The sequence below is a fragment of the Camellia sinensis genome, chromosome 10 (genome assembly GCF_055761805.1).
Source record: "Camellia sinensis isolate YWXY chromosome 10, ASM5576180v1, whole genome shotgun sequence".
NCBI classification, from domain to species: domain Eukaryota; kingdom Viridiplantae; phylum Streptophyta; class Magnoliopsida; order Ericales; family Theaceae; genus Camellia; species Camellia sinensis.
In genome coordinates, this window is record NC_138970.1 from 87491786 (window position 1) to 87510243 (window position 18458).

Here is an 18458-nt window from a genome sequence, read left to right on the forward strand (position 1 = left end):
CCCGATATACTCAGCGAAGTGGCAAAACTGGGATCGCTACAGTTAGAAAGATTCCAAACCAATTCTGGAATGGAAAATTGGAAAGCAGTGAGGTATCTTCATGGAACAAAGGACCATATGCTCACTTATAAGAGATCAGAACAATTGGAAGTGGCTAGATATTTAGACTTAGATTTTGTTGGTTGCCTTGATAGTAGAAAATCTACATCAAGTTATGTTAGTGAAGGTTATCAATGGTATAGTGCATAGTATTGGTGTCATATAACTGCTTTGATTCGCATTTGTGATTTGACGTAATCACAATATTATAGTTTCTAATAAGTTTGAACTTATTGACTGTTTTGAAAAAATTGTAATCACATGTCAAAGTTTTTAGTGTGAAATCTAACTGAGTCAAAAAAATTTATTTTTGAAAACCATGGTTGCATCATAATTGGCTTAAATGAGCCAAGTAGGAGAATGTTAGTTTTATATTTTGATGTGGTCTATTAGGCCTAGTTTGTTTTGGGAGATAGAATGGAGGGGATTGATAGTGAGGGGATTAATAGTGAGGGGGTTGTTAGTGAGGGGATTAATAGTGAGGGGATTGATAGTGAGGAATTGTTAAATTATTTTTATATAAAATAATAAAACAAATAAAAAAATATAAAAAAATAAACATTATTTTTTAAAAAAAATTCCCAATATATAAAAAATAAAAAAAATAAAAAAATTTCTAATCCCCTCACTATTTTTCTAATACCATCTCTACCTCCTCCTTACCAATCCCCCTTTCTCCTTCTTACCAATATCAAGGGATTACTAGTCCCCTCCCTATCTCTCAAAACAAACACTCCATTCTCAATCCCCTCCTCACTATCAAACACAATCCCCTCTCCATAACCCCAAACAAACGGGACCTTAGTCTACATATCTTTTACATGTTATCTTATATTTGGACTCAACATTTAGATAAAGCCAATATTAAGATAAAGTTTAGAAATTAAAATTTTAAATATGGGATACTTACTCTTACAAGATAAGAAGAAAATATTGATGAATGAAGATTCTTTTAATAGATTGTCTGGCCATCTCTTCTCCTCTATAAAAGGATGGGTGACTCCACTTTCAATATGCATATTATTTTTTTTTCATCATTTAAAGTATTCTAATCATTCTAGTTAAGAGAGACATAGAGAAGAAGGTGAGCTGATAAAAAAAGATTTAACTAAAGGGATATTTTCTTAACTTTTCTAATTCAATGGCCAACAAAGGCTACTTATTTTCTTTTTGCAAGAAATAATTTTGATATTTATGCAGAAGTGATACAATAATATGGATAAAATTTGAAGTGTTTTCCTTAAAAGATAGAGTGCTAATAGCACCATCCAAAAGAAAACAAAATTAAAAAATATTCCAAAGAAAATAATGAAGGTTGTTACGGTTGGTTTGGCATAAACTAAGGCCTCGTTTGGGAACAGGCTAATTTAGTAACTTTTTGGCTATTTGGCTAAAAAGGTAGGTAAAAAAAACTTGTATGTTTGGAATGACTTTTTGGCTAATTACGAAAAGATGTGCAAAAAGTAGAGAGAAAAGAAAATCTTTGACTTTTTAGTATGAGTTGTTGGCTTTTTGACTAATTTAGTAACTTTTTGGCTAATTGGCTAAAAAAGTAAGTCCCCAAACGGGGCCTAAATAATACAAAAAGTTAAAAAGTCACTATCCTAAGTCACATCATCTTATTTAAATCACATCACCTCTCTAACACATCACATCAAACTCAACCCAAACCCAACCCATATAAGTCAATAAGTCAAAAAATACACTTTTTAAAAATATCTCAAACCAACTCTGAAAAGACATTAGTGGGCTAAGATCAAATGGGTGGTTATGTTGCTAATTCATCAGGATTGAAAATTGCAATGACACAGAAATATAATTATTTTCAACTTCTTCATTTATAATTTCTTACCATCACTTTTCCTGAATTCTCCCACCATTGATTGGCAAGAGAGAGATTGAATAAGAACATTGTAACAACCCAACAATATGTGAAACCAAACACCCTTAGTTAAACTCAACTTAGAATATTTAAAACCCAACTCCAAACTTGTTTGTAGGTGTTACCAAGCACGACCCGTCAGCTCAAAACAAAGACAAGAAATGCAGATTTTTTATTTTTTTTCATTTTCCATTTCCTTTTCCTTCTTCTCTCTACCTTTCTCTCATTTTTCCTTTACTTTCTTGGTGGCCAAACACTCCACCGTTGCTCCACCCTTACACCACCATCACCACCACCGCCGGCCATCTTACCTTGCCGGAAAAAGCTCCGATCGGCCACTTATTTCTCTTTACAAAAATAGCACAAAACAGTTTCAACTCTATATTTTTCTTAATCTCTTCAAGAATCAAAGCTTGGGGTTCCTTTTCTTCAAGGATTAGAGGCTTTTAATTGGTAGGAATATCTCTCTAAAAAGTTTTAGTTTAATGTTTTACATTTTTAGAGTTAGAGATGGTGATTTCTAGATTTATTGTGATTTAGTTTTAGGTATTGAGTTTTATGCTTGCATTTAGTTTCTATGGATATTTTTGCATGTAGAAAAGTTATTAATTTGATGATTGATTTGGAGATTGAGATTTGGGTTAATCTATAGTTTGAATGTGATGTAAAAATTGGGGATTTGGTGCTATGAAATTTATATGTTGAAATTGATTTGATAAATGGTGGATTGGGTTATCTCTATGAACTATAAATGATTTTAGAGAAATTTTATATATTATTGAAGTGGTTTTACCTAAGTTGTTGGTTATGAAAATGTTGATTTTTGACTTTTATGGGTTAATTGGTGGTGGTATTGTGCATATAAATTGATTGGATATTAAAATAATTGATAACTCAAAATGTTTTAAGGTTGGTTGTTGTGAAAATTGGATAAGTTATTTCTTGGGTGACTTAAGGAGTTTGGAGGAGTTCTTTAGCTTGTCTTTACCTCTCATCCCATTACATGTTTTGTTTAGGTTCAACTTTGTAGATGTTGCATTTTCTTGAAAGCATTTCCCTGATTTTAGTCTCTTTTACAAATTGTTAGGATTAGAGGAAGGCGTCCTTACTTCTTGTGAGAGTTAGCTCGTGGAGTTGTGATTTACACTTTCTGCTATTTCGGAGGTGAGTATACTTTTACCATAGAAATTCACATTACCTCTAATTGAAAAACAAGATTTGAGAATATTTTCAATTAAAGGAAATGAATGAACTAAATTATGTGTTTTATCATGTTATTAGTACGCATTGAAAACCTATAAATTTATTTGGGGTCAAAATATAAAGTTTAAATAAATTATTTTTATGTGTATAAAGAGGCAACTACTTTTTCAAGAGAATGTATTCAAGTTGAGTCTTTCAAATTTTATAATGATGATATTGGAATGACGACGTCACGTTATGTGAAATTATTTATTTTCATTGATCATATGACCGAATATAACTTATGAAACCACAAGAGCCGAAATAACTTTGGGGTCTTGGGGACCAAAATATTTTAAGGACCATAAGGGTCATTGTACATAAGGTATCTTGGGAACCGAAATATTGAAATGATAATTGAAGTGCTATGATGACATGACTTGTGTTCCTATGGACATTTTGAGTAATGCCACCGCCACCGCCACCGCCACCGCCACCGCCACCGCCACCGCCATGAGGTAATGCGACCCTAAGGTTATTTAGTATATTGTATGATGGACACGAGATTTTAATGTATTGAAAAGTTGTATTTTTGTTTTGAATCTCCTTGTTCCAAATGTATTTTACCGCATTATGATATTCTTTGAAAAATCTTGATAATGGTTTATGTAGGTTTTCACTATATATGTATTAATTTCATTCCAATCAAACTCTTATGTTTATTATCCTTATTTTTGGACCCCAATTGGAAGGAACAAGTTTTATCACTCCATGGGATTGGTGTCCTCATTGGGCTCTAAAAGTCATTCTTTCTAAATTATTATTATTATTATTTTTCAGATTCCTAAACTATAGCATGGTTCGTCTCAACGTGGAAGCTTAGATTTCTAGAGGATCAAAGGTGGGCGTTTTGTAGTTGGCGTTCTGCATAAGGTCACTCTAGGATGTAGTTTTATCTTTTGTATTTATGAAGATAGTTGATTGTAAATATTTTTTATTATGAATTTTGTTGTAAAGATGAATTTACGTTAGTGTTTTTGAGAAATGGTGCTTGGGAACTTAGTTTGGCATGATGATATTTTTGAACTTGAATGGATCAATTAGTATATAATGGCTGATTGAAAGATTTTGTACACTATTGTGATGTAAATACATAGATTGTACATGAGGTGTTATAGTGCTTAAGGTTTGCCCTCTCGACGGGGTTTGCTTTGCTAGGACTGGGTTGTGACAAACCCAAAGCATACAAATAAAGAAATAAATAAACAAATTACCAGAATGCTTTATTTTGTTTACATCCAAACATTTTGTATTACACCTATTTTGATGCAGTACAAAAGCAATCCAAGTCAAATATATATATACATATATAATAACACAACATTGAGAAAACAAGAAAAAGATTGAAAAAAGACAAAAAAATAAAAGTTGCCTAATCACTACATATTTCATTTTCTCGCCCCTGAGTAATTACACAATCTAATTACCAGTTCGGTACATAGTTTAGAAAATCACCATTTTTGGGAGCCAAAGCTTGTTATCTTCTTTGAAAGTTGAGGAACTTGATGCCATAGGCAAAGACGAAGAAGAAGCCGACAACCCAACCCAAATGGACCACTGCAACTACTGGTAGGAAGCTATACTTAAAACCAAAGTAATCTTCCAGAAATTTCTTTAGAAGGATATTACCCTCTCCTGGTATCTCAAGGGAAGCATTTTTGTCACCCACTTGAGAAGTCACAAGTCCGTAGAGTGTCCAAGAGACTGGAGAAGCCCAGTAGTACCACCTCCACCAGACTGGGATTTGCTGCAATAAATGAAATATGTCAATTTATTAAGCAAAAGAACAATTTCACGGTTAGAAACTATAGTAATACTATAAACACATAAATATTTCATAGAAAAAGTGCATATAATGCAGTGTTGATCCTGTGTAAAAATTGTGTTGTATTATTTTCCTCGGAATTAGAGTCTGAAGCAGGAAAAAAATTGACGTACTGGCCTAGGAATAAGGAAACCGGAGAATAAGTTCCAGAAGCTCAAGAAGAAGGACATCACAATGGCAGCAATTTGGGAGCTCGGTGTCAATGCAACAACCATCATGCCGTACAATGTGAAGTAGACGAAACACATCATCATGAAGTAGTAGAACCATAACACTTTGCCAACCTTCCACTCAAACCCAATCATGGAGTACAAGAGAAGGCTATATATCATTGTTTGAATTATAACATACAACATCTCTATAGCCACCTGCAGAATTTAAAAAAATTAGAAAATTTAGGACATTGCTTTGGTTGAAATAGTAAGCTTATTATCACTATATTAAGAAAATATTTGCATTTTCTCTTTCGAAAATACTAGGAAGGATTTTCTTGTTGTCGTTACCTGAGCAAATGCATAAGGCAATTCTGAATACATCCCGGCTGCTCTTTCACGATAAAACACTGTTCTCTCAATAGCAACAATAGATTGCACTGCATGAGCATTAGTGGCTCCTAGGAAGACAATAGCAGCATACATAGCTCCCGAAAGATTCAATAGATCTTGTTGTTTCATTCTGTCAACAAATTTTTTTTGTCAATACCAGTTACAAAAATATCCAATTTTCATCAAACAACAAAAGAAAAATACATTTAATAATGTAAGCTATGAAGTGTTGGATATTTCAAAATTTATTTTGATAAAATACCAAAACTCGAATGAATGGTATGCCGCTCTATTAGTCTCCCAATTGCAGCTTGTAATCTAGAATGCCAGTATTCACATACATCTATTTTTTTGTGGGGTCTTACAAAACACACCTCCTTTCGGGTCCCATAAATTTGGAGCATTGGCTACATTTTTGTGAAACAGAGAAAATTCAAACAAAAATATGAAGAAATTAAAGACTTACGTTTGTTGTCCTTTGTTCCAGAAAGTAAAACCGAATATACACCCAATGACAATTGTCATGAAGAATCTAATGGCATTATACTGGGGGTTCCTCCAGTAAGACCAGTGTTGTTTCCAGAAACAAGCAGTGCATTGAGTAGTGAATGGTTGGGAGTACTTGGTTGGGAAGTATAGGTCCTTGGAACCTGGAGGTGGAGTACTAAGTTCTTTAATAAGCTCTTGATTTCTCCTGAAAGAGTTTTATATATATATAGCTATTAAGAACAATTTTGTAACAAAGTATGCAGTATATGGATGATACAATTAAAAAAAAATAACTAATTTGCTTACTGATGAAGAGAGGAGTTGGCATAAATATTAGCAAAATCCACATCCATTTGAGCCTCAGCTGAAGGAGCACTAATCTCCAACATCCATGTTGCAGGATTGTAACCATCCTTAATCTTGGGGACACCTGGGACAGCCTGTGCCAGGTTACAAATATATTAATCCATACTTAAATGTCCAGAGTAGTACGAAATTAATAGTGCATCAAGCTTGCTAAAGATTTTTTTTTTTTTTTATATTTTATTTTATTTTATTTTTTCAGAAAACACCATTGTTTGGTGAATAGTTTTCAAAATTTTCTTTTAAAAACAATCTCACTATTTAGGTAACACCAAAAAGTTGTTTTTTAATTTTTAAAAATTGCTTTCATACAAAAATGAAAAAGAAAACACAAAAAACAAATATACTCACTTCAAAATATTCTATAAGCTTGTGAGAGTTGCAACCTAGAGGTCCTGCATAAATGATTTGGCCTCCTCTTTTCATCAAAAGTAACTATAACAAGCACAATAATTAGTTGCATTTATGCATAATATAATGAAAAATCACAGAACAAACAAACTTCAAGAACACGATTTAGGAAAATTGAATCACACCTCATCAAAAGATTCAAAAATGTCTATGCTTGGTTGGTGAATTGTGCACACCACAGTTCTACCTGTGTCTACTGTATTTCTCACAGTTCGCATAACAATGGCTGCAGCTCTAGCATCAAGGCCAGATGTTGGTTCATCCATGAAAATGATAGATGGGTTAGCAACCAATTCTACAGCTATTGTCAACCTTTTTCTTTGTTCTGTTGAAAGGCCATTAATTCCTGGAAGCCCAACTAAAGAATTCCTTATCGCATTGAGCTCAACCAAGTCCATCACTTCTTCAACAAACATCTAAGGTAAAAAAAAGAAGGGAAGAAAACAAAAACGTAAAATAATTTTTTAAAAAATTAAATTTTAAACTTCCTGAGATTCTGGGGACGTTTACTAAATGACATACATTGCATGTATTTTTGTTTACATCTGAAGAAAGACGAAGCCAAGCCGAGTATAGAAGAGATTCATAAACAGTGACATACGGTGAGTGAATGTCATTCTGTTCACAGTAACCGCTAACACGAGCAAATGTTGCTTGGTTCTTTGGGTAACCCAAAATGCTAATAGTTCCTTCAATGTATCCGCTGGTTTTCCTTCCAGCTAACACATCCATTAAGGTGGTCTTTCCAGCACCACTAACACCCACAAGTGCTGTCAATATTCCTGGTCTGAAAGCACCACTAACATCTCGTAGGAGTTGAAGGCGATCCTCATTGATTCCTTGACTTTTCATTTCCTAGTAAAAAAATAACAAAATTTCAACTCATTCAACCCCATATTTTTGTGTTAATTTTAAAGCTACTCAGTGTACAAACAAAAGTGCCATATGTTTATTTAAGTATGCAACACATAGGGTTTTTTAATCAAAAGAATAAATAAGTGAGGTCATTCACTAGATATCAAGTCGCTCAGATTAGAAAAGAATGGTGTTTCACTGCCCTAAATACCTTGATTCTCAAATCAAGGAAAAAAAAAAAAAAAAAAAAGAGGAACAAAAAAGTGTTCACGTAAGCACATGACAATAATATGCTTAGAATGATTGACTTACAGCGGGCATATCTACGTAGTAGTTGATGTGGCTGAATGCAAGTGAAAGGGGTTGGAAGGGCAAAACCATTCCTTTCCTTGTTGAATGACCAGAGGCACCAATAATTGAGTCACTACCCTGTGAATCATTTCTCACTGCCATATCAATACCTGTAAATCATTCACAAGATTTCAAAATTCAGACCAGTAGAACATTTTTGACACAACTGGAATCTATTAGATGTCATTCCATAGCCTAGGACATTTGGTATCCTGACTTCATTTCCATCATTACACACACAATGCAACTCTACTCACCAGGAACTTTAAAATTGATCAAGGAGATCGACTCGTGAGACTCTTTGAACACCTTAAACAAATGGATTTTAACTCCTCCAAGTTTGTACAATTAGTAACTAGTAACCTAAATGTTAACTTAACTAGCACTATAAGGAATGGAAAAAGAGGTAATCAAGTAACGATCAACAAGAGGCAATGGTAAGACTCGAACCTTCAGATGCCATTTGTCCAGAGGATGATTTCTTATTCTTCTTTTCATTATCTTCATCCGAGATTACAACCTTTGAATCACCTAGAGCTGAAATAGAGAATCCACACACACGGTTGTCAATCCAAGAGTTCTACTTTCAACAAAGAAATTCTATTTTTCAAATAAAAAACCCAAAACCAAATTACTAGGTGAGATGACTTACGATTCAAGAAAGTCAACGCTACAATAAACAAAACGTTGAAGAGAAGAAAAAACCCAATAAGTGCTACAATGCAAACCCAAAACATGTAATCATCCTTATAGAAGCTTCTTGTGGTAAGAAGGGCTTTCCCAATTGTAGGAGCATTAATTCGAGGGTCTATGTTGTTCTACATTAAAAAAAAATGTTTCAATTTTTTATGAGGCTACAATGTGAACTGCAATGACAGACTAGAAAGTAAAAGCAACATTTGAACTAAAAATAAAAAGGTAAAGATCATAAGCCAACCATAAAAGAGAACTTACGGCGCTCCATCTTTTATCAAGAAATTCATTCATGACTATTGCATTCTGTCCATACATCATTGGAGAAATATAATAACCCCATATCATAAATGGTTGAATGTCATCTGCGAACATAGGTATAAATAAATTATTGTAATGTTTTGATCATCTAACATAAGCAATCTCATAAAAGAATCCATAACTTTTTGACCAAATGTCAAGCAATATTCAACATGTGATGTAGCCAATTAATAAATTTAAAGCTCAGTCTAATTACAAGAAATGCTCAAAGTGAACGTAGAAATCAGCAACTAACTTTTGGCAACTATAAATCCTCCAAGCACAAAAACCACTAGCAAGGTGAAGGTGCCTAAAGTGCCTGCAACAACCAGCGTTCTCCCCAATGCAGCAATAAAACGAAAGAGAGACAAAGCCATTAGATGTACACTGAAGAATGCCAAGAATTGTCGGAAAAACCTGAAAGAGATGGTGGATATTTGTCAATGAAATAAACTCTAATTACAAGAAATAAGCAGTTACCAGTGATCATTGAATGTAGAGCGGGAAGAATAAATTCCTAATGCAGAATTAATTAAGCAATGACATTGACAAGAACACTAACACTGGAAGAGCCAAGAACATGTGAACCACTCTTACCTGCTCGCAGCTGGAGCAAACCCAATTGTGTAATACGTAAGAAGGACCCATATCCCTGATTCCAGGAATGAGACTGGTATCCTGAGGACCCAAATTGGCAAGCCAAAAGCCCATGGAGGATAGAATAAAAAGTCCCTTTGTTTATAGAAGACAGGAAGCACATCAACAATCATCACAAGCTCTGCCATCCCATTAAACATCACATTCATAAGACTAAAGAAAAGAGCTCCAAAAAATTTTCCTCCATCTGCCAAGGTACCAGATGGCATCGTTGTCCGGAAGAACACAGTCATGGTTATCAATGACATGATTGTTATCTGGGTAGTCTTGAACACATATACAAAACTGTTACGCTTCATTAGTAGCCACTCTCTGTCAAAGCATGCCTTGAAGAGTTTCCTTTTGGAGATACCATACTTTTCTGTCATTAATGCAGCTGGGTGGGCTCTTGATTTATTGTAAGGAACACTAAGATCTGCTGCTAGTTGTTGACCAATATGGAATGAGTTGAAGGCCTCAGCAAATTCGGAAACTGAGACATATATGTAAGGTTGGTTCCTCCTGAACCAATATTGTTCTTGATCCTTCTTTGAAGTTACTTCTTGGAGAAAGTCTGCAACTCCTTTCCTTTCTGGGCATTTGAAACCCATGACTTCAAAGAACCCAAGGATATCTTCACGTGGACCTTGATAAACAATCTGACCTTCTGCAAGTAATATGATGTCATCGAATAGATTATAAGTCTCGGGAGCTGGCTGCAAGAGAGAGATGATCATGGTCACATCCATTATATGAACCATTTGCCTCATGAACTTGACAATTTGAAAAGTGGTAGAACTGTCCAACCCGGTTGATATCTCATCCATAAAAAGAGCTTTTGCTGGTCCAACCAACATCTCTCCTGAATTTAGTTAAACCAAAAAGGTATTAGACAGGTGAATTAGCACATAAGCAAACTAACAAGCAATCAAAACTGTTGAAAAACAAATGGTTATGAGGAGACGAGCAAAATAGATTATTTCCAAGAAGATTATGATGAAGCTAGACTGATTTGGAAAATAGCAACACATAAAATAGGTCACCATAATCACCAACATGTAGCAAAATTGAAGTGGACAATAGATATTTTCAACACAACATGTGGAAAAGTATTTGCTGCAACTAAAAACTATTAGGCATCTAACAATTAAATAGATGCCTAATGCCAGTAAAACTAAAGACAAATGGCATGGCTTCTACAAATGAAGAATAATTTAGTCATGCTTGAACCATTTCTAGAAATCATACGAAAGCAAGAAGAATAATAAATATATCCCTTTCTAGATTTGAAAGCATACCAATGGTCACACGCTTCTTTTGTCCACCAGATATACCCCTTCTCATGTCGTTGCCAACCATAATATCCGCACAAATATCCAATCCGAGTATCTGTTATAAGTTCGGTAATAGTAAGTTTTTGCTTTTTGTTTTTTTTTTTTTAAAATGAACTCCTGAAATAGAAAAATAAATGTAACAGCTTGAAATTTAATCATTGAACCTTGAGAACATAATCTGTAACCAGACTAGTTTCTTGGCCTGACACTGCTGTGGCCTTCATAAATGCATCAATATCAGGATCTGGTTTAATTCCTGCTTCTTTCTCTCGTCTAGAGAGCTCCAGCAGCATTTCATATCTTGTGCCAACCCCCAAACAGCGTCCTGAAAAATCCAATGTTTCTCTTACTGTCAGCTCTCCATAGTGAAGATCATGTTGACTAATGTAAGCACAGGTCCTTTGAGGAACAAATTCATTCAACTCATGACCACAATATGTAACTTTTCCAGATACCTGTTCGAAACTCCAAGTCATCAATATCCAAACACACTAATTATTAACAAAGAAAATTATTAACCGAAAATAAGAAACACACCCTTAGATTCTTATCAAGCTTCCCTGCAAGTGCTAGCAATAATGTTGTTTTCCCCGTGCCTGGTGGACCCAAAAGCAATGTTATCCTGGAAATCATGAAATCAGTAATTAAAAACATGAAAGGAGTGATAGAACATAGACCAACATTACCTACTTCAACAAAACAACTAATTGTGGTAATCAATAAAAAGAAGGAAACATGTGTGTGGAATAATGGTTTCAGTAATATTTGGAATACAAATCAAAAGTTAAATTAGTTTGCATTATTTATTAGAAAGAAAAAGAAAACTGAAATTGAAAGGCAAATTTCACCATATAAGTTTGCAAAATAACAGAATTCAAAACATTTTTCCATGTTACCTTCTTATCAATGTCTGAGTACATATAAAACTTGTATTTTACACCAACAAATATTGCTTCCGCTATTTTGTAAATGTTTTAAAATCTTTTACTTAGGTGATATTGCTTCTCCTACTCTAACATGAAAAAAAAGAAAAAAAAAAGGCACACACTTATCATAAAAAATTACCTTGAAGGTTTCACTATGCCACTAACATCATTAAGTATCTGAATTTTTCTCTTCTTGGAGGGGACAAGCCGAATTAGTCCAAGAAGACTCTATTGTTCACAACAGGCAAAAACAATGTTAGTAAGTCACCAAAGTAAAGCACAAAACTAATCACCTTGCTTGTTTTCCTTTTTCAAAAAACACTTTTTAGAAAATTTTATTTTTTCATTTTCCGTGTTTTTTTTTTTATTTTTACTGATTTTTTTTAATATTTTAAGCAATTTTTTTACTTTTTAGACACACCTAATATAAATACACCTAAAAAGTAAAAAAATTATAAAAAAAATATTTTAAAAATTCACTAAATACCAAAAATATAAAAAAATATAAGAATTCAGTATATTTTTTGTATTTTTTTGTATTTATTAATTTTTTAAAATATTTTTTCACAAATTTTTTACTTTTTAGATACATCTAAGTAAGGTGAATATAAAAAAGTAAAAAAAATGTTTAAAATTTTAAAAATATTCACTAAAAATAAAAAAATATGAAAATCAAAAAACTCAATTTTTAAAAAATTTAATCCAAAAAATTCAAACCAAACACACTGAATAGAAATGTAAAATCTTCTTTTTATAGTAACATTGTTCATGGAACATCAAACAACACAGAACTGATAAATATATATAAAAAAAGGTAATAAATTTTGCTTGACAATTAAAGCAAAAATTTAGTGATATCTTTTTCTTGTTTACTTCAATCTAAATGAAGATATGTAAATTTACTGATTCATTTTTTTCCCCCAAATGGCTTAAATTTTACCTATTCAAAATTTCTTAAGAAAAATGAAATACAAATGGTTAATTACACCAAGACTCCTTCTAGAGGGGTGGAAGTTCTGCGTTTTTAAGTTGAGGTGGTGGAAATATACAAATTCATAATTAAGGGGATAAATTGATATTGGCTAATAGTTAAGGGTTATTGATATATTTAATCCAAAAAAATCATAGTAGAGAATTTCTAAAGGCCTTTATAGTTTTTGTTTTTGTTTTCATTTTCGTCCTTTTTGTTATTGTTATTCTTATTCTTAGAAACAAAATAATAAGAAGTTAAAAAATATCCGTTGTTTTTACTTTTTTATGAAAATAATTTTTAAAATTCAAAAATAACTTTTTGCAATTTCCAAAATAAAAAATCATAAGAATTGTTTTCAAAAATAAATTGCATAACAAGTTTTTTTTTTTTTTTTTGGTACTTTTAGAATATAACGTAAAACACATAAAATAAAAACAGGCCAAGGTGTCCATTTCTAAATACATATGCCTTACCAACGACGTTTGTGATTTTTTATTATAAACTATTGTGGTGTTATTTATGATTTAATTATGACTCATTGCGGCATTAGTTACACCTTATTGTGATATTGGTCATGAGTTATTGTGATTATTATTTTGATTATAATCGAAAATGTCTTTGATTATACGTGTTTAGTTATGACTCATTGTTTTTTCTTAATTATTACTAAAAAAAAAAATTATAGTTAGACACCTTACATATATATGGTTCACACCCTTTTAGAGACGTGTACTCTAAAATGACCCATAAATAAATCATATTAACAAAATTGAGTCTCTTGATACAAAGTACAACTGCTTATTCTCATATTAACACAATTTTTTATTTATTTATTTTTTATTTTTTATAATTATTCAAATGAGAAAAAAAAATTTAATTCTCACAAACATTTAATAAAAAAAAGGATTCTGGTTCTCTTTAAGTTTAAAATTTGAACTTAACCGTTATATTAGGACTTGTGGAGGGATTATCACAAGTTCTATTCTGATACTGTTCATTTTGTAGAGTCTTCTGTGTATATCATTGATAGAAAAAATAAGATATATCCGATAACATTGATAGAAAAAATAAGATATATCCGATAATCGTGACATTTTCATTTAATCACATTCGTCTCCCGAAAAATGAATAATTTTTATTATTATTACAGAGAACAAGTATTTTTTCGAAAATAAACCATTCATATTTTTCGAAACAAATGTGATAAAACAATTTTTTTTTTCCAGAGATGTTAGCCACAAAAATTTATAAAATAAAGATTAAATTATAAATACACCCCTGAGGTTTGCTTAAAAAATAAATTGTCTAACGTAATTTTGAAAATTACATTCCATCCTTTGAAGATTTCTTATTTCATAACAAATAACCCCTTTTATTAATAAATCATCAAGTTAATTAATATATTTTTTTAATAATGATAGAAATATATTTCAATTAATAATTTAGGTAATTTTATTATTACATAAGAGAGCAATTAAAAATTTTATTTTTTAATTAATTCTATTAAATTAATTTTTTTTTACAATAGAATATTTATAATTTTTCAAATTACATAAAATAATTTATATTTTAAATAAATCTCAAGAAATATATTTATAATTTATCCTAACATAAATGACTGAACTATGTGCTCACAAACCTTAACATAGGGGACAAGCTCAGATTTTTAATTTTTTTTTATTAGAAAAAAAAAAGAAACTCCAAGAATGTATCATAACTTTCATAGGCCTTGGTCCAGTGTAATTGATTGACGGTCATATTTAACATAACAATTATGATACAGATCACTAAATTAAGACCACTAAAAACAGCTCTAATAAGGTGGTATGTCTAAAAAAAAATTAAAATAAAATAAAAAGAAGAAAAGGACAAAACACAAAGAGAAAAAAGACAATTTAATTAGTGGTATAAATCATTTTTCTTAACATAATCCAAAAAAACGAACCCACTAGGATAAAAGGGGGCTTCACACGAGCAAGGATCCTTTAGAGTGATTTTTCTCTAAAGTTTCCTAAAGTGCTACATTGTGTGGTTGAGATTTACTGACAAGTCACATCAATTTTTCTGATATGACTTGCCAGTAAATCTCAACCACACAATATAGCACTCTAGAAAACTTTAGAGAAATTTCACTCTAGAAGATCCTTGGTGGCTTCACACCCGCTCCATACCTAAAATATATAAATAAATAAATAAAGAAATAAAGCTATTCAATACTATGTGCTCATACTCTCCCACATGTCAAAAGGAAAGCATACCTCGATTGTGTTCAAGGTGGCATTAAACAGAGTAGGAAGTGCTCTGCTCCCCACATATACATCTCCCTCAATTGACAAATGCTCATACCGCACTTCAATCTTCGGAATCTCAATTCCCACTCTGTTGTTCAATCACAACAAAATTCAACTACATCAAACCAAGATTTTTCTTTAACCAAAATCTCACAGTCAATTACTCCTATATACATGTATACATGCATATATATATATATATTTATAGAGAGAGAGAAAGAAAGAGAGAGAGAGAGAAAACCTATCAGTCCTGTCCCTGAGTCTCTGAAGAAACTTGTCGTTATCATCGTCAACAACGTTGAGTATACTCTCCATCAGCAGTTGTTTATCTTGCATTCCGAGATTGGTGACATCTATCTCATCACGGACAACTTTACCGTCATCGAGAACTTTGGTTAGCATCCCTTTCCTCATTCGGTCGTACGTCGGGAGCCTCTCGATCGCCGCCCACATCAGCTCCGCCTCGTCATCCTCCTGTCGAGCATTCCGGATGAATACGTCCGGCGGCGCTTGCCATGCCTCGCTCAAGCTCACCGACGCCCAACTCCTCCGGCTTCCCGACCTCGCCAAACTCCTCCGGCTGCTCCCCAATCTCGCCAGATCATCTCCGGCCAACGCCGCTGCCATTACGATCCGCCGGAAACCTCCTTCAGATTGAAATTTATGTCAAAACACCAAATCAACAACAACAGATAATTTCACCGGAGAATTAGGATTTTTTTTGAATTATGATTTGAGAATAGAATTGTATTTTGAGTTTGTAAGTTTTGAAATTATAATTTGAATGTAAAAAATTTGTTTGGTTATGAGTTATCAATTGAGTTTGAAATTTTTGACCTAACATGAATATTTGATTAAAAAATTTACAACTCATAACCAAACATGCAATCTAAAATTTTATTCAAAACTTATAAAAAAATTTTAAAAAAATTTTGAAAATATTTTTTATTTAAAATATAAAAATAACCGGTGAAAAAAAAAAAACACTGTTCCGATCAATCGGCCGGATGTCCTGAGTAGACGTGTTTTCAACTGTGGGTGTGAAATTAATTTTTGAAAACTCTCACCAACATAATTCTAAAAACCAATCGATACACTACGTATCGACTGATATATATCGGAAAAATAGGGCCCCGCGACTGAGATTGAAAATCGCAGAAGAATCAGCCAAGTTCCGGTACATATCGGTCTGTAACCATTACACAACCCGCGACGGGCCGATACTCACCGGTTCAAACTGGTATGTGGAAGAAAAACTGAAAAACCTGTGAAATGATTTTTAAAATTTCACCGTTGTGATACTCGATTCCCGAAACATACCAATCAATACCACCGATACCTTTACTCTGCGATCAATACCGTTACGTTATCCCATACCGCGATCTAGAACCATGCTCACCAAACACCACATCCAAACTAAGAGGTGAAATTAAATCACCAAACACCACACTTAAACTAAGAAGTGAAATTAAATTTACAAAGCTCCATCAAATAGAGCCCTGATTGTTTTGAACATTCGGGAGGCGAAAAGATTTAGAAATCTGATAAGTATTGATAGGATTGGAATGACTTCAACGTACCGCAGTCTCAACTCAACCAACTTCAAAACAAAAAACTGTAAAATATAGGGTAAACGTATATATGATACATATTTCCCCTATGTACCATACATGGGAGATTATATATGTTTGTGTATACATATGAGATTATATCTGTGTGTGTGTGTGTGTGTGTGTGTGTGTGTGTAGAATTGATGAGAACAATAGAGAGCAGATGGAATATGTGAGTGAATGGCCGGCTGACCTTAGATGATTGGTTTCATAGTAGTAAGATGGTTATGCGGAAGATGAGAAGACTTTGGTGGGAGAGAAAGATTAGAAAGAGTGAAGAGAGAGAGTGAGAGTGTGAAAAGAGAGTACGAGAGTTTTACTGATAATGTGAACATCTTAAATAGGGACGGAGTTTACGCGTTGGGTGTTTGCAAGTGTGGAACATCATGAGAGTTTTACTGAAAATGTGAACATCTTAGAGATGGAGATTACGCGTTGGGTGTTGCAAGAGTTTCCGTGGATAGTGACAGGTAACTATAATCATCTATTATTGTATTAATTAAAGTTATGATATTATTATTAATTTTACTTATTATACAAATTATAAATATTTAAAATTTTTATAATTATATCACATCATATATTAATACGTTAATTAATAATACATTTATAGATGTATATAACATTATTCCTATACTTTTAGGGTGCGGTGAGTAAAAGAGTTGGGATTCGAGTTGATAGGTTAGTGACAGTCCCTCCAAATTGTAACCTGATTTTACAATCATACTAATATTCTCTCTTTGATAAAAATTAAAAAAAATAAAATAAAATGCAAAAAGGAAGGAGCTGCCGCCTGCCGTGTCTTTACGGCACCGTTTTGTTGCCTCGTATCAACTCTAGCATTTCTGTTTCAAATTCTACCAATTTGACTTATTTCACTCTCAAATCCATTTTCTTTGTCTTTAGGTAAGTCCCCTGGGAAATTCTATAGTACACACGTCCATATTTGGTCATAATTTTTATAATATTTGGTTGTGATTTATTATCATATTGATTATAATATTATTTTAATTATAATTCAAGAGTTATTTAGTCATACATCACATGATATTTGAGTTATAATTTAATTTTTTTTTTTAGTTACAACTCTCATAAAATTAAGTTATGATTTTTTAATAATCAACCTCACAAATATAATAATTTGCATATGGTACATAGCATTGCCCCTCCATATAGTATGTATTTATAGAAATAAAAAATTCGTACAAAATTTTTCATGCAAAATATTGTCATTTAATATGTGCTTTTCATTTTAAAAAAAATAAAAATAAAAAGTATGAAGATGAATTTTATTTATAAAATTGACCTTACCATCTTATTTTTGTAGTGTTCTTTTTTTTTTTTTTTTTTTTTTTTTTTTTTTTTTTTGGGTATAAATGGAATTTTTCTATATATATATATGCTATATTTAACTAGAGTTAATAAACGAACTAAACAATTCGAGCTTGATCATATTCAACTCATTAAAAGTTCGTTCGAGTTCACTTAGGTAAATAAGTCAATCTCAAATGCATTTTAGAGTTCATTAAAGTTTTCAAATCAAACTTGTGGGGGCCAAATAAATCTATTACGTATGGAGGCCGAATAACTTGAGGAAAGAAACAAATTGTGAATTATACGGCTCCATCTTTGA

General features: G+C 32.3%; 1 protein-coding gene and 1 long non-coding RNA gene across 2 annotated transcripts; one reads left to right on the forward strand and one right to left on the reverse strand.

Annotated features, from left to right (window-relative positions):
* Positions 1–1925: 1925 nt before the first annotated feature.
* LOC114323256 (uncharacterized) lies at positions 1926–4298 on the forward strand. The gene is made up of 3 exons (XR_003651062.2): positions 1926–2434; positions 3069–3145; positions 4004–4298. It is a non-coding gene; the product is annotated as an uncharacterized LOC114323256 (long non-coding RNA).
* A 123-nt stretch (positions 4299–4421) lies between these two features.
* LOC114323255 (pleiotropic drug resistance protein 2) lies at positions 4422–17248 on the reverse strand. Its single transcript, XM_028270802.2, has 21 exons — positions 17019–17248; positions 15457–15862; positions 15183–15303; positions 12091–12179; positions 11563–11647; positions 11190–11480; positions 10990–11080; positions 9653–10553; positions 9312–9472; positions 9017–9120; positions 8715–8880; positions 8513–8599; positions 8024–8172; positions 7379–7711; positions 6982–7272; positions 6797–6880; positions 6389–6522; positions 6060–6287; positions 5552–5723; positions 5162–5416; positions 4422–4970 (listed from the first exon to the last, which is right to left on the reverse strand). The coding sequence occupies exons 2-21, from the start codon at positions 15840–15842 to the stop codon at positions 4701–4703; spliced, it is 4398 nt and encodes a 1465-aa protein (XP_028126603.2). The 5' UTR covers positions 15843–15862; positions 17019–17248; the 3' UTR covers positions 4422–4700.
* Positions 17249–18458: the final 1210 nt, after the last annotated feature.